General features: G+C 42.1%; 1 protein-coding gene across 7 annotated transcripts in view; it reads right to left on the bottom strand.

Moving 5' to 3' along the window:
* Positions 1-22,755, bottom strand: part of PDE1C (phosphodiesterase 1C) — a 518,371-nt gene that overhangs the window by 29,365 nt on the left and 466,251 nt on the right. For 6 of the 7 annotated variants that reach the window (XM_075125631.1, XM_075125632.1, XM_075125634.1 and 3 more), the window contains one exon: positions 18,932-19,009. In XM_075125631.1, the coding sequence (XP_074981732.1) occupies positions 18,932-19,009 (78 nt within the window). Of the gene's footprint in view, positions 1-5,392; positions 7,397-18,931; positions 19,010-22,755 lie in introns of those variants that run through there. The other variant, XM_075125633.1, reaches the window with a different exon arrangement.

Below are 22,755 nucleotides of genomic sequence, written 5' to 3'. Positions count from 1 at the left end.
AAAGTTCATGTACTTGTTGAATTCACAGTAAATGGAACACCAGTCCGACATAGCGAATTTGAAGTACTAGCTCAGATCAGATCACAAGAGAGAGAGACTTTGGTGGTCATGTTCAAATCTCTAGGAGATATTTGCTCACAGCACCACATAATACAGTATATTTGCAGTCTCTGGTCAAGATATACAGATCAGGAAAAGCAAAGGCAATGGACAAAGATTATGGGGTGTAAGCAGAGCTGGGTGTTTAAGATTGACCCAATTATAGGGTGAGTAAGGTCAAAACAATCAGCATGACATTTATGCCCAAATTAAGATAAATCCAAAGGAGATGTTACTGAAATCACTAGTTTGCAAATGGAAGAGAAATAAAACCTTCCAGTATCAGGATCTAGTTAACATAGACTTCATTCATGACACAATAGCAGCAGTACCTATTGTGCTGTGAATTTATGGCAAGCAAAACGCACACGAACAAGTCCTTTAAGACTTGTTCTTTCAAGGCAAAGACATTGGTACTTCAGCTATAAGAAAAGATCCATTTAAATTTGAATTTTATATTTGTCTTCAATAGTGATAACAGACAAAGCCACAGATTTTACTATCTCAGAGATCCCAGATGATCAGTTAAAAGCGACAATAGCTAGCTTGGCAAATAATATCTCCAAGATTCAAAAGTAAAGTATATTGGACTACATTAATCCATGACAGTAACTCCATTGTCAAATCTTCACACTGAATAGATCTCCACAAGGAAGATGCTCTGCTAAATCAAGAGGCATTTTTCATTATTTCCAGGAAAAAGAATATCTTTGGCACCTCTGCTTAGCCACCCATGTTCTATCACCCACTCATATCAACTAGTTGCTGCTGAGGGGTTGGATAGTTCATGCTACCCAACCCATCTCAAGTAACAATGAATTGATTTATAATCCTTTGTATGCCTCAGAAGTGACTATGTCACAAATCTCTTTCTGCCACTTTCTGAAGCCAGTCTGGTCTGTCTCCATAAAGACGACAGCTTTTCCTTTGGGCAAGAAGCGTGGGATTTGCAGCATAGGTCTGATTTCTTAACTACATCTAAGATGAATAATATTGTATCTGCTGAATACATAAAACACAGCAGTGATTGTACAGCATTGTCTGCCCACAGATTTGCCTCTTTTATTGTACACTCAGCAGAGGGATTTTGTGTTATATAATGCTCATCTGTAAATTGCTGCAATGATTCAAAAAATTTGCACATGGTATCCTATCTGCCAAGATGATTATAACATTGAGAGTTAGACTCACTGGATTTCACTGGTTTTATTTTAATTTCATTAAACATTCTCAGCTCTAATAAGTAGAAAATCTAACAACGTCAAGTAATTTATACTTTTCTTATGCCTCCCATCTAAGGAGCTCAGCTGATTTGCAAACATTAACAGTTCTCACAGGGCTGTTGTGAGGTCATATCATTAGCCCAATATTAAAGAGGAGATACTGAAGCACCAGTGGTTAATGGCATCCTTTTGCAGAAATCCTGAGCACTCCTAACCGCAAGTAAATGATAGCTGTGGGTGCTCAGCATGTCTCAATATCAGGCCCTAAATTATTTGGCTATGGCCACATAGCGACTTCTATAGCAGAGCTGCAAGTAAAACCAAGTGTCCCATCTCCCATTCCTATGCCATACCTTAATCACAAGAGCATCCTTCCTTTCCTGCTAATGGAAAGGAAAGAAATACATTTTCCCCAGACTTTGAAAGTTCTCTATGGGCAAATGGAGCACAGATTGCCTTTCACTCCCATCCACCACATTACCAGCTGTACCAACAAGAAAATTCTAGTTCTGTATTTGCCTAAAATGCAGTATAAAACTCTAATCGTTTAATTGTGTTGCTTTCAGAAGGATGCTCTTTGGTGCAAAAAATGTGTTTGCCTTCTAGCTGGATTTCTCTTTGGGTACAAAAAGGGTTCCTTACCATAATGTGGAATTTTAACACGACTTTAGCCCTGAGTAGGATTAAGGCTCATTTTCATTTCACTAACGTATACCCAAACTGGGTTCACCACAAAATTAGCACATATTACTGCAGATAAGTGAAAAAGAAATATATACCATTCTATATCTGGGAAGGCTTTAAGTAATGTCTAGCCATGTATTTCATGTAATGATCTCAAGTATGTATGTGTATATGCGTACCCCTCCAGGGTTGCTGTCAAATTTATATTTTGTCAATGCTGACTTTAGACCTGTCTCGTGATCACTACCACAAATATTCAAATGCATGGCTCTTAACAGTGACTCCTGTTGTACTCCACTTTATAACAGTACCCCTTGCAGATCTTAGATTGCAAATTGGTACAGAACATACAATTATTAATAATTTATACTATAGTATTTTCAACTAGTGTGCATTTAACTGGTTATTTACAAGTTTCTTATGTGACTGTTTTGGATAACATATTGAAATCCACATATACTATGATACATCAATCTCACTGCCTTACGCACTACTGTGCAATATATAAATATATCTTTACAACTATGAGGCTGGTTGCTGATCATAGAAAACCAGTGATTAATCTTCCCTATTCGCCTCCCTCTTTTTGACAAAACAAATGTCTATAAGTCCTTGAGCTTACAAGAATTAGAACTTGAAGCAGTTGGTAGTAATTATGCCTGTCTAATTGAAACTTTAGCAATCTGCTACCCAGTAAGGCACAGGAACAGAATCTCAGTCATTCAGAGTTGGGGTGAGAGTTTAAACTGATTGAAAACCTAAGCCTGCTATGTGTGACTCATTAAGCCAGATCCTCAGCTGGGATAAGTCGGAGTAGCCCAACTGAAGTCAATGGAACTATGCCAATTTACACCATCCAAGGATCCAACCAATAGTAATTAATGTCTGAAGATCTGACAGCTCCGACTCTCTCTGTACCAGCTGGGTACCTGCCCCCCAGAACTTTGGAAAGTATTACACTTATTCCAGGAACAGTACCTCCCAGAGCGACTACTGTACTTGGTTGATGCAACTCCACACCTCCTCCCAAAGCAGTGCTGTGTCTACATGACACAGTTGGGCCTGACATTTTAAAATCTAAAATATTTTTAACATTTTCCCCCTACAAATACAGAACACATGATAACGCAGTGTGGCACAAATATTTTATTGGCAGTGTAACAGGGCAAACTCACCTCTTGCCAGTGCTCCGCTTCCCCCCCCCCCGCCCTTGCCCAAGTGCACATGCCTTCTCTCTCTCACTGGTGTGTCTTTGGTGACTCAACCCTCTGGTCAAGTCACACACAGTCAGTTTGTGTAATGAAAGCAAAGCCTCTTCCTGTGTACAAGTCCAACAGGGGTCTCTCCTAGTGTCCTGTGTAATGTCTTCCTCAAGTTGTCCCTGGTCCAGGATAGAGCAGTGCCCCAGGGCTCTCTCCTTGGTGACAAAGTCTTCTCCCTCCCCAAGATAGCAGCTGTCTGCTGTGTCCCTTTATCTAAGTCATGCTGCTGCTCTAATTCCCTGGGCCACTTCCCCATTGCCCTGTGCCATCATCACCCTTACCTCAGGGCCTTGTCCTGATGGAGTCCCTGCAACCAGCTCAGGGCTACTTCTCACTCTCCCCGGCTTCTGGCAGCACTACCTTAGCCAAGGTCCTGCAGCTCCCTCAGCCATCTACACTCCTATAGCTCCAGCAAAGAACTGAAACTTACTCTGGCCCTGCAGCTCTTCTTATACTGACCTTCTGTGCCATGATTGGCTGTGTCCCACACAGCCACTCTAGGCAGCTTGGAGGACCCTCTCCACTGCCCTTTTCTGGGGCAGGGTGTGGCAGGTCCTCGAGGCCTCCAGCAGGGGACCTCAGAGGGTCTGATATACCTCATCACAGGCAGTTTTTGGGATGACCTACTTGGCTGTCTTGGGTGAGTAATGTGGCCATCCCTTTTGATAAAATCCATACACTTCATCACACCATCATGTGCTCTTTCCTTTCTGTGTGATTTTATATATAAAATCCCATTCCATATATTTGATTATTTCATCACTCCTATATTCCATTACAACTATAAAAATTTCTTAATAATTATGAGAAACATAAAGGGACTTTACAAGCGTCAAAGAGTCCTGTGGCACCTTATAGACTTACAGACATATTGGGATTAAAAAGGGACTTTGTGGTTAAGGTTGCACCAAGATTTTCCTTTTAACGAGACTGTGGCTGTCTTCTAGTTCAGTTCAGTTCTGGAAAAAAATACTTACAATGTACAAATATAGTCCCCTCGCTATCATGCCATGTAATGCTTCTGAAGAGCATTATGTCACCATGAGAGAGAGAAGTATTTGCTATGCTATCTATATAACATTTTGTGTCAATTATATGAAAACAACTACAAAAGTTAAAGACATGGAAGTCGTTTCTATGCTGCATCTCCAACATATTCTGCATTCACTATCCAAGTGTACCTGGAGCACCAGAGCACCTCATCCCCTGACATATACCTTTTCTCTCTCCTGTCTCCCTAAGTACTCACATTACAGAAACCCTCCCTACGGCAGAATTGCCACGACTCTCTCCAGAGCACTGCACTGCCTTTTCTTGTGCCAGCTAAGGGTGCTAGGGAATAATGCTAAGCATCCACAACTCCTCTGGCAACACACACAATGGCAAATAACCTAAAGACACAGGTTCTGAATAAGCCATAATCTGAAAATTATTCATCCAAAACATTTTGTGACTATTTACACACAGGGGAAACATTTGCAATTAACAGGACTGGTTAGTGCAGGGGTTGGCAGCCTTCCCGCGGCCACTGGGAGCTGCGGGGAGCCGTGCCTATGGACGGTCAACGTAAACAAAATGTCTCATGGATTACCCTGATGGGCTGTATGCCGAAGGTTGCCGACCCCTGGGAACGAATCACAACATCCTGCCCCACAAAAGTCCTCAAGTTTGTTGAATTTTTGATCTGACAGATGCTATTTGACCAGCTCTTGTAATGTGCTACTGCTATCCAAAAGGATCAAAGAGACCTGGGGGAATTCAAAGAGACGCATCAAAGGAAGAGGAAGCAGCTGGAGAGAAAGTTGGCCTTTTGATACATTAGGAGGGGATGAAATTAAGTGCCTCAAAAGCAGCTTAGAAACTGAGGTCTTGTACAACCCTGTCGTTAAAGCGGGAACTGTGTTGTCTGGAGTTCTCATGTCCTGTCTTCCCTTGGACACCTGCATATCAGACAGGTCTGATCTGAGGTTGTAGCATTTGCAATATATTTGAAGGGTATAAACATCAAGGAAAGAGAGGAATTATTTAGGGTGGTTTGGAGGATGTTCTTAGAGGGCTTATTCCTTCACCCTTTTACTTCCCTGGTCCTTCTCGCATGAACAGAGAGCAACAATACCCGAAGTCTGAAGGTGCAAACAAGTCAATGTTTATTGGGGTGAACTTCCAGCAAGCAATGATTCCAATTTCCTTCCTCAGTGTCCCCTTTCCCAGCTCTGACACCATAGAGCCTTGCCTGTGTCCCTATTCCCGTTCCCCCCACCTTAGCAAAACATTATTCCAATTCCCCCCTTACTTTCTGATTGACTGCAGACTATATCGTAAAACTTGAGTTCTGTTTAGCTATACCTTAACCAATCATTTTACTGAAATTTAACTAACCAATACTAACATATTGTAACATGATTATCTAACCAATTATATCCCACCACCTTAATTGGTTTACACCCAACAAAATTAATGATACAGCAGACAGAAACAATCACAGAACCAGACAGAGATTATACAGACAAACAATAGGGAAATGGGGACTACAATAATAGAACAACGAAGAAATGAGGATTTCACACCCCAGCTATTGATAAGTGAGTTCTTGCCAGACAGGATGCTATCAAACTAAGTTTTCTTTACATCTTCTATGCTCTTCGCTTTCTCTGGAGGTGATAGATTGGATCACCTTTTTAACAGCCCAAAACTGCCTTATTTCAGTATGACTGGTGAGGATGTGACCGTTCGCTTCCCAGCTTATGGCTGCCCCTGCTGTTTAGCCAAAAGCCTTAGCCTAAGACCAGGGCCTTAGATGATCATAGTGAGAGAAGGCCTATAAACAGGCAGACTGATTTTGATTCTTGTTTTGTACCTCTATAACTTGCTAAGTGATAAACATATACCTAAATTCTTAAAGTATAGATCTTTGCAGACAGGCCTGAATATCTATAGCCAAACACTCCACTCCTTTTTTTCCCCTTTTTCTTTTGGGATCCTCCTGCCCATATATCTGTGGAAAAGCATAGGACATATGGCAACACATTTCCTGATAGGGCCAGGCATCAAGGTGGAAGGTGTCGATATTCCATTTGTCCCACTGCCCCTTGGATAATACCGTGCCCTGCACCTTCTCTCATACAGGCATACCACACCTATTCCAATTAGTGTTCCAGACTTCCCATTACAGTGGGCCCGAGAAGGTTGGGTCCGGGTTGTCTAGTACACTGTGGGTGGGGGAGTGCTTACTACATTACTTATAGGTTATCTTCATATGCAATGTAACAGAAGTATACTTAACAATACAGCAGCCGCTAAAATAATCCACAGGAACACCGAGAGTCCTGACCACTGCAGTATGGTCCAACATCCGAGCCACCACCAAAACTCTGCCTCTTCTCCTTCGACAGGGCCAAGATCTTAATGTGTCCAGTTGCTGGCAGTTGCAACAAGCTGCCCCTGCAGGTTTTGCGTGCTTTTGTTCATATTATAAGTCCACTGAATGTCCACAGAGAAATGGGTTATTGTCCAAACCAACTTAACCACTTGATATGGAATCAGGCAGTATGCCCTAGTTTGATTATTCACAGCAATAAAATTCACAGATCCATTTGTGCACCAATGTCCAGATAACAGTGTGTAGTTTGGTTATGGGCTGGTGTAATTGTGCTCCCTAGTAATATGTACATTCCCAGCAAAACACCTCATACACAGTACACCCAATTGTCCAGCCCTTGCCATAGGCCATTGGATATGCTCCTCCCTGGCCATCAAGGAGGGGCACATCCAAATATCTTCTCTGGATTTACACCATTTCACACACCTCTGCACTGATTCACAGTGAGCTTCTCCCCTTCTCATTATTCCCACAGGGCTTGTGGAGACCACCTTAGTTGCCATTCCAGGTACCACAGTAGCTATTACACAGGTGCTGGCCTCCTAGTTGAGCATTTTGCATTCCCATACACATCTCCCCCCCAGGTTAGCCTTTCGAAGCCATCCCCCACCCACGTCATGAGGTTTTTCTGTTCACTGAAACACAACAATGCTAGCAACAAGACAAACACCACAGACGAACACCACAACACATATATCCATGGTATTCTGGGTTAGTCTTCTGCTGGTGGCAGCTTGCTTGTAGAGTGTCTGAAAAACAAAAGAAACAATTTCCACCCCCCTGTCCGAAGCGATGCATCCGAGTCACGGCACCAAGATGTTAGAGGGTTTATTCCTTCACCCTCTCACTTCCCTGGTGCTTCTCGCATGAACAGAGAGCAACAATACCCGAAGTCCAAAGGTGCAAACAATTCAATGTTTATTGGGGTGAACTTCCAGCAAGTAATGATTCCAATTTCCTTCCTCAGTGTCCCCTTTCCCAGCTCTGACGCCACAGAGCCTTGCCTGTGTCCCTGTTCCCGTTCCCCCCACCTTAGCAAAACATTATTCCAATTCCGCCCCCCCACACTTCCTGATTGACTGCAGACTATGTAGTAAAACTTGAGTTCTGCTTAGCTATACCTTAACCAATCATTTTACTGAAATTTAACTAACCAATCCTAACATATTGTAACATGATTATCTAACCAATTATATCCCACCACCTTAATTGGTTTACACCAACAAAATTAATGATACAGCAGACAGAAACAATCACAGAACCAGACAGAGATTATACAGACAAACAATAGGGAAATGGGGACTACAATAATAGAACAACGAAGAAATGAGGATTTCACACCCCAGCTATTGATAAGTGAGTTCTTGCCAGACAGGATGTGATCAAACTAAGTTTTCTTTACATCTTCTAGGCTCTTCCCTTTCTCTGGAGGTGATAGATTAGATCACCTTTTTAATAGCCCAAAACTGCCTTATTTCAGTGTAACTGGTGAGGATGTGACTGTTCGCTTCCCAGCTTATGGCTGCCCCTGCTGTTTAGCCAAAGGCCTTAGCCTAAGAACAAGGCCTTAGACAATCATAGTGAGAGAAGGCCTATAAACAGGCAGACTGATTTTGATTATTGTTTTGTACCTCTATAACTTGCTAAGTGATAAACATATACATACATTCTTGAAGTATAGGCCTTTGCGGACAGGCCTGAATATTTATATCCTAACAGATGTAATTAGTGTTAATGGGATGACATTAAAAAATAGATCATTTAGGCTGTTTATCAAACTTCCTGATCTATTAAGCTGTGGAATTGTCCCCCTGGTGGAATTCCTATTGCATTGACATTTAAAATTACACCGGGCAATAAAATGCATTAGAGGGACAATACAACTACGGCCAGGTGATGGACTACATGACTTATTTGAACTTTTCCTCATCTTTCATTTCAATGATTTAGGAACATCACCAAATTTTCCACTGTGTTAGCAATTTGAATTTTATTCTATTATTTGAATGAAATATTCCTGTTTCATATATACTGTTGTGACACTCATCTAATGCACATATTTAACTTCTGTACTAGAGCAGGACCAGACTGCTCAACACCTGGCAGGACTGAGCCCCTAAATAAGTGACCTGATTTTAAAAGGTGCTGAAGTATCTGTCCCCATTGGGTGCCTAAATATGCATTTACACATGGGTCCTGGCTTTAGGCACCCTAGTTTGAAAATTTTAGCTATATTTACTTGGTTAAAGTTTCGCAGCTAGGTGCGTACTCCAACCACTAGATGACTCTTTGGAGTTTTAACACTCACAGATTTCTTTTAGCAGCTTTAGTTAGATTGGGAAAGCCTTTTTAAAGAACATTTAGACCACAAATGAACAACTTGCACATTTGTGAGTCTCTCTTGTTTCTGTTGTGTCAGGAAAGACAGTAAGGAAGAGGCCCAAGAGATACAGCACAGTAAATCAACCAGACAAAGAGGAAACGCAACATATTATGTTTTAATTCATCTCCATTATTTATTTTTAAAGGATCTGAAATTTTAGAGTGATAATTCTTGCTAAAGAAAACAGAACATAACTTCAAGGTAACAGAGTCCTGTTTAGCCAGAAAAACTGAGAATGAACACTGAGGGAAAAATTATTGAATACTTATTTGGTATCTGATTTTAAATAACATCTGTTTGATTTAGCTGATGACCGAAGTCTTTAACATTGATTTTGCTAGGGGGAAAAATGGTATTAGCATAGAAGAGATTCTGAATTTCTGGTTTTGGCACATAATTATCCTTAAATCATTTATGACTTCAGATAATTTGATGTCCTGTTCACATTGATCTTGAGACTTGTATTTGTCTGACAGCTTCTATTACATTCGACCTAAAATCATTTTTTTGAGGGGGAGATTAGTTTATATTATATATATATATATATATATATATTTCCCCCATGATTACAAGCACATTTTGGAAATTCATAGCACAGGAGAAAAATAACGAGTATGTCAAAAATGTCTGACATTGCAATGTACAGTGAATGCACCATCATATTCCTAAGCTCCTGTACTTTGCTCAGCAATCTACCAAAACCAGTGCAGAAACTTACTATACGTTTCATGATCAAATAAATAACTTATGAATATGCTGTTGTTAATAAAGATGTGATAAAGTGCATTTCAAGAGTTGCTCTTTACAGGTGGCAGCTAGAATGCTGGTGCTGTCTGTGCACAAGGAGGGTGAATAATTTTTTGGTATCTGATTTGAAATAGCATCAGTTTGATGCACCAGTACAGCCAAGGCTAACCAAGGGTCAGCAAAAGATTCTGGAGCTGGATCCCTTGAATAGGAGATGGCACATAATAGTCTCTTGAGCCTAGACTGTGACTTTACAGTCTGTGCTGACTAAGGTATGGCACACAGCTGCAGCACTCTAAGAGTAAAGCGAAGAATGAACTGTGATTCAGTCTATTCCTCCCTTACTTCCCCCATTCGGTTTGGGTGGAACAAGAGCCTCCCTTCTAAATGCAGTATTAAAGCACCAGGCACAAAAAGCTAACTTGTAGAAAGACTGTCTACCATTCATTGACTCTGTTGAAGCTAGTCCTGGTTTGAACAAGCCAAATAAGCTGAAACATCTTTATGTTTGCCCACAAGAACAGAACCATCCGGCAGCACAGTGGATGATGTATGTACTGACAAAGCAAAACACAACTGACAATCTGGACAGTATCCCTTTAAAATTGGACTACGGTATGCTTCCTAGTTACAGTGTTTCTTCTTTCTAGGTTTCACATTTTCACTTAGACATATCAATGCTGCAGTCAGAGGCCCAGATCCTCAAAGGTATTTAGACTCCTAACTCCCAATGAAATCAATGGGAATTAGGTGAAAAAAACACCTTTGAGGATTAGGGCCCAGAGTCTCATAGAATTTAAGGCCAGAAGGGACCACCTTGTTCATCTAGTCTGACCTCCTGCACATCACAGGCCACAGAACCTCACTCAGCCACTCCTGGAATAGACCTATAACCTTTGGCTGAGTTACTGAAGTCCTCAAATCATGATTTAAAGACTCCAAGTTACAGGGAATCCACTGTTTACACTAGTTTAAACCAGCAAGTGACCTGTGCCCCATGCTGCAGAGGAAGGTGATCCCCTTTCCCTTCCCCCATCCCCAGAGTCTCTGCCAATCTGACCCAGGGGAAAATTCCTTCCCAACTCCAAATTTGGCGATCAGTTAGACCCTGAACATGTGGGCAAGACCCACCAGCCAGACACTTGGGAAAGAATTCTCTGTAGTAACTCAGGGCCCTCCCCATCTAGTGTCCCATCACCAGCCATTGGAGATATTTGCTGCTAGCAGTTGTAGATCACTTACATGCCATTGTAGGCAGTCTCATCATAGCATCCCTTCCATGAACTTATCGAGCTCAGTCTTGAAACAAGTTAGGTTTTTTTACCCACACAGAGCCCCTTGGAAGGCTGTTCCAGAACTTCCTTCCTCTGATGGTTTGAAACAGTCATCTAATTTCAAGCCTTAACTCATTGATGGCCAGTTTATATCCATTTGTTCTTGTGTCAGCATTGGTGCTTAACTTAAATAACTCCTCTCGCTCCCTGGTATTTATCTCTCTGATGTTTTGATAGAGAACAATTGCATCTCCCCTCAGCCTTCTTGTGTCTAAATAAGCTTAGCTGCTTAAGTCTTCTCTCATAAGGTAGGTTTTCCATTCCTCTGATCATCCTAGTAGTCCTTCTCTGCACCTGTCCCAGTTTGAATTCAACTTTCTTAAACATGGGAGACCAGAATTCCAGATGACATTTCACCAGTGCCTTGTATAATGGCAATAACACTCCCCTATCACTACTGGATATATCTCGCCTAATGCATCCTAGGATCGCATTAGCTTTTTTCACAGCTGCATCATGTTGGCAGCTCATAGTCATCCTGTGATCTTCCATATCTTTTAGAATAGCCATGATCTGAGGGGATGTGCAAACTTGAGACTGACTACTGGTGGGGCGGGGAAGATAAGATGTGTTGCTTCTCGTTACTAATATCTCTTCAGCAGCTATCCCATATTCTTCCTTCCATCTTGAGAAGCTTTTCTGTCTGCTTTCTATTTCAGTTATTTACCTCGGCTGTGATCTGGTTTCACTCTAAGGGCACAATCTTGCTCCAGAATATGACCGTGTGGACATGTCAGAGTAGACTTGATTGTCCCTGGACTTAGTGGAGGGAAGATACAAGGAGCACTTTCCCTCCTTGGTGGAAAGCAGGAAGTACTCTGTCTATGCACAGGGGTACAAACTGCCCTAAAATGGGTAGACTAGCAGTGGGACCATAGCCCCACTTCTCCAGGCAGTGTGCAAAGTTGGAGGCTCTGCAGGGGGTGGGAGGAATTGTCACAAGGGATTTTGCAGGTTCACATTCCCCTTATATTTCAAGGAGATGAGGGGAAGCATTGTGACTCCTGAGCACTTCTTTTGTATTGCAGCTCTACATCGCCTCCAAAGTAGAACTATGGCCAAATGCCAACATCTAACCTGAGTATGCATCTTTTAAAGTTACCTAGACAAACAGCACACACAAGCACTGACAGCTGATTTCTCAAGACATGCAACTGGGATGAGTGAACCAGTTAAAGTACAATAAGAACTGTGCTAGATCTTCACCCCAAAGCTGAAATCAAGACACACTGCATTTCCTAATGCCAAGTTTTGCACCCTGGCTTCAACTGAGATTGGAAGTAAAAATAACCAAGAACCATAAGAAAGTCTGTGCTTTCTGTTCTTCCAGAAGGGATTGCTGGAAATTGGGCACATACACCCCAATCCTTTGTTTTCATGAGATTTCCACCAAAAAGAAGTATGAAGAAGTATGATAGGTTTTAGTTACTTATCCAAACATTTTCTTGCTCTCGTCATCTAATGCATGGCACGATTAAACAATATACCTGAGATCAGGGTTGAACACTAAGGCTGGGTTCCTGTAACTAACTTCCGTGATCACATTTACATTCTGTTTATTACCTAGTCGACATTAAAGGAGAGTAAAAATAATAAACAGATAGAGTACATACCTTTGTCTTTTCAAATTAAAACTTGCCTTTGGTATCACCTTTTCTTAAATAAGCCATAGCTATGCCCCAGCCCAGACTAGAGAATAATAACTATTTATTTATTTATTTATTTGCATAGTTATCCAGCTAGTGAACTATAATTAGATGTTTGGACAGCAATTAAGCATTTGTGTAGTAACAAGCAAAGGTGTGTTTGGACAGCACCATGTTACCATGCCTTCCAGGGCAGTTTTTGGGTCAGGGACTGTCTTTATAATATGTGCATAGAGTCTAGCATAATCAGCCCCAATTCCTAGATTAGCAATAGAAATAACAAATAAAGGAAGGAAGGAAGGAAGGGAATAATTTATATCCACCGAGTCCCACTGAGATCCCAATTTTCCTTTGAAGTTGGATTGTGATGTGTCCCAGGTAGCATAGAAACTGTGAGGACCAGAGGAAAGGGGATAGCTATCATATCTGCCTCATGAACCCTGCTGAAAGCTGAACAGAATTATGCTTCTGTCAACATGGAAGAAATCAGCCTAATATTTATGGAGCTTTGGGCACCTCTACTTATATGGTCTCAAATTTACCCTCATTACCATTGCCATACTTCTGGGAAGTAAGGACAAATCTTGCTCATTTACCCATTTGAGCAGTCCCATTGACAACAAGCCTACTTATGTGAGTAAGGTGAGCAGGACTTCGCCACAAGATAGAGATTCCTTAGTGCAGCAGCCTACCTTCACTGTTGGATATTGATTTTGGCTGGATAGACATATAACTCTGCACTGCAACACTGAAAATCATGCCAGTCAGGGTTGCCAGGAGTGCAGTTTTCGACTGGAATGCCCAGTTGAAAAGAGACCCTCGTGGCTCTGGTCGGCACCGCTGACTGGGCCATTAAAAGTCCAGTCAGAGGCGCAGCAGGGGCCCAGAGCTAACACACAGCTCCTGGAAGTGGCTGCCAGGTCCTTGCAGCCCCTAAGCGCATGGGGGGGCCAGGGAGGCTCGGCGCTCTGCCCCCGCCCCAAGTGCCGGTTCTGCAGCTCCCATTGGCCAGGAACCGTGATGAATGGGAGTTGTGGGGGAGAAGCTTGTGGGCACAAAGGCAGCGCGCAGAGCCTCCCTGGCTGCCCATGCACCTAGGGGCTGAAGGGACCTGGCGGCCACTTCCTGGGAGCTGGGGTAACCACCGCCAGGACTCTGCACCCCCCAACACCCCAACTCTCTTCCAGAGCCTATACCCCCTCCCCAGCCCTGAGCCCCCTCCTGCACCACAAACCCCTCATCCCAGCCCTACTCAGAGCCCACACCCCCAGCCAGAGCCCACACCCCCAGCTGGAGCCTGCACCCCCTCCCATACTCCAAACCCCTCAGCTCCAGCCCAGAGCACCCTCCTGCACCCCAAACCCCTCATCCCTGGCCCCACCCAGAGCCCATACCTCCAGCCGGAGCCCTCACCCCCCCCCGTGCACCCTAACCCCTGCGCCATCCCGAAGCCCTCTCCCGCACCCTGAACCCCTCATTCTCGCCCCAGCCCAGAGGTCACACCCCCAGCCCAGAGCCCTCACCCACCTCCTGCATCCCAACCCACTGCCCCAGCCCAATGAAAGTGAGTGAGGGTGGGAAAGAGTGAGCGATAGAGGGAGGGAAATGGAGCGAGCGGGGGCTGGGCCTCAGAGAAGGGGCGGGGCAGGGGAGGGACCTCAGGGAAGGGGCGGGGCAGGGGTGTTTGGTTTTGTGCAATTAGAAAGTTGGCAACCCTAATGCCAGTGCTCACTTCAGAAGGAGGCTGCAAAGAGAGGTGGACTCTTTGATGCAGCTGATATGTTTTAATAACAGCTCCACTGTTCAGAGTGACACCAGGAAAGGACATCTGTTAACACAAGTAGTAAAATGCCCTATAGAAACACGGAACTATTGCCATTAAAATGAATTAATGCTATAGAAGAGAGCATTCTATTCACCAACAATGCATTATATCAGAAGTTCAGGTAATCACACTAACTAATCTGCCACCACAGGTATTTTAAAATCCTCTTGAAGGATACTTGGGCACAGTAATAAAAGGAATTGTTGGCCCATAGCTACAGTATATTGGGTGACTAGGGAGTGATTGCCAAATAGAATCAGCAGCAAATGACTGCAAGTAGGTGTTTGCAAGTGCAGCATATAACAACATAACTGAACAGGCTATGTTAACAATATTCGCCTGCTCATGTCAGAAAACCAACTCCTGATTTCTTGTTAAGTCTGGTATGCACAGAAATGTAGATTAGGTTTATAAAAATAATAAAACATATCTATATTCTCTCCATATTCTAGGACAAATATGTTCAATAGGAGGAATGTGATATTTTTGAAATTTCTACCTGGTAAAACATGGGGTTACAATTTAGCCACTAGATGGGAGCATTGCTTATTACACACTTATCTTTGGCATGTTTTCCTCTTTCAGAGTGGCAGTTCCTCCAGCCAAGAGAGTACAGATGTGAAACTGGAGTGTTTATTACTAGAATGATAAGCTCACATGCTTAGAAGCATAATAAAATCCTTCTAATTGTCTATTATTCCTAGTTTAATAGAAATAATAGAACAAACTGTGCTTTGATCCCAAGAGCAACAAATTCCAGTAACAACGATAACAACGTGGCCTCTGCGTAGATCAGTGGAATCCCTAACAGGGATCCTCTCCCTACTTTTTTTGCTTACTGTCTGCCGTTGTGCTGTTTCTTTTGCATCCTTAGCAAGGCAATTATTCAGTAAGTAAAAAATAGGTTTTCCAACCTTCTCTAATAATATTCTATCCAAATGGAAACATTTGACATGCTATTCATGCTGATGATGTTTCTGATAAGACTGTGTTGCTGCCATTCTATATTTCCTTTCTCAGTACTAAAGATAAAGTATACATTACTGAACAGGGGGCCTGCTCCATAAGCAAGGATATTCACAAGTAAAGAACTATAATAAAGCAATGAGTGTCTGGCTGAAATCAACCAGAATAAGTTTGACAGAGTGAAGGGAGAGGAAAGATGATCCACTGTAAAGGGGCTAGCTTAGGACTTGGGAGACCTGGGTTCATGTCTTTTCTCCACCACAGACTTCTTCTGTGATCTTGGACAACTTATTTAGCCCCCGTATGTGTCAGTTCCCCATCTGTAAAATAGGGGAAATACTTCCTTACCTCACAGGGTGTTGTCATGTGCTACATTAAAGATTGCAAGGCACTCCGATACTACAGTAATGGGAACAACAGAAATACCCAAATTCTGCTAACAATTCACGCTCTTCAATCACATTCTCAGCTTCTTACTCAGGAGTGACTCCCTTTGAAAGCACTTGGAATTATCCCTGACTAAAGACCTCAGGATCTGGCTTCTAATGTACAGGTATAGCAGTTTCTATAATATGCAATGTGGAGCTTCCAAAAAGCTGGTTCCTACTCAGCTACGGCGAAGTTTCTCTTTTATGGAGAAGGAGAAGATTATGCTAAGTTCTCCAGACTCTCTGTCTACAGAATACCTTATTCTGTAAGGGCTAGTCTACACTGGCAACACTAAAGCGGTGCCGCAGCAGTGCTTTAACGTGGCTTGTGTGGTCCCGGCCGAGCGCTGGGAAAGAGCTCTCCCATCGCTCTAACAAAACCCACCTCCACGGGGGGTGCGGCTCCCCGCGCTGGTGCAGTCTCTACACTGGCGTTTTACAGCGCTGACACTTGCTGCGCTCAGGGAGGGGTGTTTTTTCACACCCCTGAGTGAGACAGTTGTAAAGTGCCAGTGTAGACAAGCCCTAAGTGACTTAGCCCCTGCACTTTCAAAGACTTATGCACATGCTTAACTTTACATATTGTGAACTCATTCTGATTACTGATAGTGCATAAAGTCAAGCACAGGTAAGCTTTTGCAAGATCAGGGTCTTATACTCTATTATAGCAGTTCTCAAACTGTGGGTCAGGCCCCCAAAGTGGATCGCGACCCCATTGTAATGGGGTCACCAGGGCTGGTGTTCAACTTGCTGGGGCCCAGGGCTGAAGCCCGAACCCCACCGCCTGGGGCTGAAGCCTGAGCCCACCACCCGGGGATGAAGCCTGAGGGTTTCAGCCCTGGGTGACAGGTCTCAGGCTTTGGCCCCCCCATCCTGGGGCAGTGAGGCTTGGGCTCAGGCTTCAGTCCCCCCTCCTGGGGTCATGTAGTAATTTTGTTGTCAGAGGGGGTCGCGGTGCAATGAAGTTTGAGAATCCCTGTTCTATTACATGCAGGTGTGACTCTATTTCCCTACAGTCTCTCTCTCTCTCTCTCTCTCTCCAGCTTACCTGAAGTTGGCTGTGTAAATATTTCATTATTCTGCATGTAACCATGTGTCTCAAACTAGCACTTCTTTTTCTAGATCCCCCACTCTGCTAGTAAAGTGCTTTGTTCCACAGCAAGTAACAGATAAAGATGACTGAACAGTATTTGTCAAAACAAGAGAGTGACACGTGTACATCTTTTCTTTGGTTTGAAAATCATTCACAAACGTTTTCTGCTTTTTGACAATGCAGTAAGAGCTGTCTGAAGTGTCTGAATGAACAATACTCAGCCTCTGGGTTGTCCTTGCATTGTTTCATATTTACTATGTGATTGATCACCTGGTACTGGTTCTGCTCTCTAAATGGATGTCTCGCACTTTTTAACGGGAGAGTAACAAATAGTTATTCTCAACAGTGCACAAGAAATAGTAGATAATAAAACGTCAATAACAGATTCACGAAGATTTGGGGATTTGCAAATACTTTCATGACCATACAGAGGTCATCTGAATATTCATGATTAATTAATAACATGGGTCTGCAAACAGTAGTGAACTGAACCTGAATCATTTAGTCATTAATATAGCTGCCTTTCTGTTTTTTTCATTTGACCAAGGGTTTTTTGCTGGTAGATATTTATCTCAAGTGTGTAAAGAATATGGCTTTCTAACAAAATAAGCAACTCCTGACAGACATTCCTTTTTAAAAAGATAATTTTATAAAATACATATTCATGTGTGTAGAATTAATATATGTTCTTGCATCCACTGTGTTATATTATTTATGTTGTTAGTCACCTTTTCTTTTGAATTATAAAATTATCAGGACAATGTACTTATTGAGTAATTCATTCACATATATCCAATTAAGGGAATATATTTTATTTCAGTGAAATAGAAGATATAATTATTGTCATTCTTAACTTTTGCTGTAGTGGTTACAATAGGATTATTATTCTTGAGAGTCAAAACAAGATACCATATTGTGTCTATAAAGGTGAAAACTGCATTTTCTCAGTGGATTTAACTGAGATATACAGACGAGTAAAAGGTAACAGCAAGTTATGTATCCATTTATAAATGTAAATTAACGTTTATTAAATCATTCCTATAGCAATAGGCCCAGATCCTCAGCTATATTGCAACTCCATTTGGCACACCTGAGGAAAGGGAGAGGAGTAAAGGTGGCTTACGTTCGCTTTTATACTTCCTTGATTCCTGGGAACCCGTTTGACTTCTGGCATAATTTAGAGCAGCCTCAGGGCGGCTCTAAATTGTTTCCAGTTGCAATGACACCCAATAGGCTGTTCCACAGCTGTGGCCTGTTGGAATGCAGCAGTATTCCAGCCATATCTCTTCTCTAGGATGTCCTTAACATGCACACTACACCAGATGGGGAAGGGGATAGCACAAGGTCATCTATACTTGTTGTATCTCACTTAGGATTCCACTACTCCAGAGGAATTCTCACATAACCAGTTAAACCAGGAAAATCTTATTTCTATATTGGCATAGTGTGATATATGATTATAAACTATAGGCTAAATTTTGAAGTCAACGAAGTTACTCTGCATTTACAGTGATGTAACTCAGAGCAGAGTTTGACCAAATTAAAGTAAAAAAGATGGAGCTAAATGTAACCATGTTCTCTTTTGAGAAGCTTAAATTATCCAGGATTTTTCTTGCAGAAATTTTGAGAGTTCATGTGTAAGGAACATGGTATACCAACACAACAATTAAGTACTGCTAGACACTATTTAGGAAAGAGACAATTTTATCTGAAGATGCCCCAAAGAGTTTTGCCAAATGTTGCAGAGTATTTTTTCCCTGGATTTCTTACACTATAATTTTAGGACAAACTATTGGCTGTCTAGAATGCACTGCACCACATACAGTGGTGGGGGAAAAAAGTGATAGAAATTAGGTCCTTACCATCTGATTTCTTTGATTCATTTCCCATACTAGACTGATCTTTCTTGTCTGACTTGTTATCATCATCCTTCAATTCACCTGGAAATAAGAAGTGAAACATATAAGCATCTTTAATATAGGCTGTAGCTCGGTACTGCCTCTAATCCAATCAAATTAAAATATTTGAGAAAGATTTGTCTTCATGGGAAATAGCACATATAGGAATTAGTTGATATTTCGGATTAGCACACTATTGTGATAAGTCACCAGATAAGATTTACACAACTCTTAACAGAAAATTCAAACTTCACAAATATCTTGTGGATTTCAAATAATTGTGGGTATCTCTTTAAGTACAGAAAGGAAGTACAAATGCAAATTTATGTGCATAACCCCTTTTGGCAATAACAGCTGTGTCTCACAATAAAATGTAGCCTTGTTCTTGTTCCAAAATCAAGACCTCTAAAATGTGCACTTTTAAAGGGCAGTAGTTTTGAGAATGGCCACGGGACACTGTTTATACATGACATCCTCCCACAGGCAAATCTCCGTCTAAAGGTGCCACCTTAAAATATCCCAAACTATACAAAAAAATATTATTTGACTTTTAGTTACTAATCACATCTACTTGTAGACCTGTTTTTACTGGATGATGCTTAAGTTTCATAGCGGTAAGTGGCTGGGTCCCCTAGGTAGCTCTAGTCCTGGACTCTCTCTAACAGTCCAAGGAAGCACTTAGGTGACGTACAATGAAAACAGCAATTGGACCCTTGAGGTACATTCCTACTTTATGAAGCCTGGGAATGTGCATGGGGATCATCCTCAAGCTTCATTGCCAATTATTAGGTACTTCAATCACAAACTGAAGAGAACAGATTGACAGAGCCAGGAGAGTACCCAGAAGTCATCTACTACAGGACAGGCCCAACAAAGAAAATAACAGAATGCCACTAGCTGTCACCTTCAGCCCCCAACTAAAACCTCTCCAGTGTATCATCAAAGATTTACAACCTATCCTGAAAAATGATCCCTCACTCTCACAGATCTTGGGAGACAGACCAGTCCTCGCTTACAGACAGCCCCCCAACCTGAAGCAAATACTCTCCAGCAACCACACATCACACAACAAAAACACTAACCCAGGAACCTATCCTTGCAACAAAGCCCGATGCCAAATCTGTCTACATATTTATTCAAGTGACACCATTATAGGACCTAATCACATTAGCCACACCATCAGGGGCTCGTTCACCTGCACATCTACCAATGTGATATATGCCATCATGTTCCAGAAATGCCCCTCTGCCGTGTACATTGTCCAAACCGGACAGTCTCTACGCAAAAGAATAAATGGACACAAATCTGAGATCAGGAATCATAACATTCAAAAACCGGTAGGAGAACACTTCAACTTCTCTGGCCACTAAGTAAAAGATTTAAGGGTGGCAATTTTGCAACAGAAAAGCTTCAAAAACAGACTCCAACGAGAGACTGCTGAGCTTGAATTAATATGCAAACTAGATACCATTAACTTGGGTTTGAACAGAGACTGGGAGTGGCTGGGTCATTTCACATATTGAATCTATTTCCCTGTGTTAAGTCTCCTCACATCTTCTTGTCAACTATCTAAATGGCCCATCTTGATTATCACTACAAAAGTTTTTTTCTCCTGCTGATAATAGCTCAACTTAATTAATTAGCAAAAAGAAAAGGAGTACTTGTAGCACCTTAGAGACTAACCAATTTATTTGAGCATGAGCTTTCGTGAGCTACAGCTCACTTGATGAAGTGAGCTCTAGCTCACGAAAGCTCATGCTCAAATAAATTGGTTAGTCTCTAAGGTGCTACAAGTACTCCTTTTCTTTTTGCGAATACAGACTAACACGGCTGTTACTCTGAAACCTTAATTAATTAGCCTCTTACAGTTTGTATGGCAACTTCCACCTTCTCTGTATGTGTATATATATATATATATATATATATATTCTTACTATATGTTCCATTCTATGCATCCGATAAAGTGGGCTGTAGCCCACGAAAGCTTATGCTGTAATAAATTTGTTAGTCTCTAAGGTGCCACAAGTACTCCTGTTCTTTAAACTGGAGAGTGGTAAAACTACCCAGACCAAATTCTTCCTCTTTCTCTTTGAACCAGACTATGTTTGTTGTCAAACTATATTGGAAATCAATATTTAAAAAGAGTCAGACTTTGTCAGTGATCTTTCAGCTCCAGAGTCCAAACAGTAGTGACCAGAGATATGTCTCGCTAGTTGCCCAGTGAGGCAGCATTCATGGACAAATGGGAAAAGCAGGCCCATACATGAAGGAACAACAGTGGGTCAGCATCCCATCAGTCCCCTAGCCCACCTAAAGAGCTCCAAAAGACCTAACCTCAAATAGTCATACCTGGAGTGGAAAAATATTGTTTCCCTTTTCCAACCCGAGTAGCATCCAAATTTAGGTCCCTGGGGATGTTCCAGCTGGGAGTATAAATTGGTGATAGTCAGGTATTTCTTTGATGCAGTTTTGTTCATTTACAAAAAACGTGCAAAGTCCTGTCTCTGAATGCAAAAGGAATCAAATAGCACAAAACAGCTTCTTTTCCTCCCAGAACTAGGAACACTCTTTTCAGCTTGCACCCCAACCCCTTCTGGGGTCAGACACAGGGCTTTCAGCTGCCAGCTGTCTCAGTCTCTGTTTTTTGCCTGTTCTGTGTGCGTGCGCACACACGCACATGCACACACACACACAACTCAGCAAAAGCTCCTGGGAGGGTTTACATACTCCTTTTTCTCTTTGGTGGAGGCCCATCCTTGCCCTTACGTGAACTGAAGGTTGTGTTCACTCTTATCAATCTCAAGAAAGTTTTAACTCAACCCACAACAAGGTTTCACCCAGTTCATAGTAACACCCTACAACACAAATTTGCACATTATCCCAATGAGGCCTAACATGGTGACACCCAAAAACTTATCCCAAACACAAAGAAAATAAATACTTTAACAAATTACAAGTGAAACAACTATAGTTAACTATTTACATATACACAGTGTCTTTCTGTCAGGACAGTTTTACCATCACCTACATAAAACAATTTTATTCTCACCCAAATCTCTTTGGGGCTTTTCTCTGGATTTCCTATCAGTGTCTAATAACCCCTGCCCATTCTGCTTTAAAATGGGGAATTCATCCCTGTGACAACTTTTTCAGTTGCAATTTCCACCGCTATATTCTCAGATCCGGGGGGGCAGCCAACCTGAGATTCTGTCCTTCAAACCACAAGTACTAGCATCTGTATCCAATATGAAGAGGGTTTTGAAACATGGATAGACCAAGACAGAAGCAGCCCCAAAAGCCTTTTTCTACTCTGAAATGCTAAATCACACCCTGTTGACCACTGAAATAGTTTCCCTTTCTTACGATTTACTGCTTGTCAGAAACATTCAGCTCACAAACAGGGATCAGTTCTTGTTTCAGACCTGCAAGAGATTTGGCAGCTAAGATTCCCCCCAAGACCCTGCATCTGCAAACAGGTTTCAATCACTTGCCATCTTTCCCTTGCCGGAAAGCCACCACAGCATGTATTGGTTATAATACTTTCTGCCCGGAGGTAGGACAGTTCATTCATTGAAAATGTAAGAACAATAGAACATCAGAATGGCCATATCGGGTCAGATCAATAGTCCATCTAGCCCAGTATCCTGTCTTCTGACAATGGCCAATGCCAGATTCTTCAAAGGCAATGAACAGGACAGGGAAATTATCAAGTGATCCATCCCCAGTTGTTCAGTCCCAGTATCTGGTAGTAAGACACTTAGGGACACTACAAGCATAGGGTTGAGTCC

This window comes from Caretta caretta, chromosome 2, assembly GCF_965140235.1.
Source record: "Caretta caretta isolate rCarCar2 chromosome 2, rCarCar1.hap1, whole genome shotgun sequence".
Classification (NCBI taxonomy): Eukaryota; Metazoa; Chordata; order Testudines; family Cheloniidae; genus Caretta; species Caretta caretta.
Note: the sequence above shows the minus strand (reverse complement) of the source record. Positions and strands in the feature narration are given on the sequence as shown.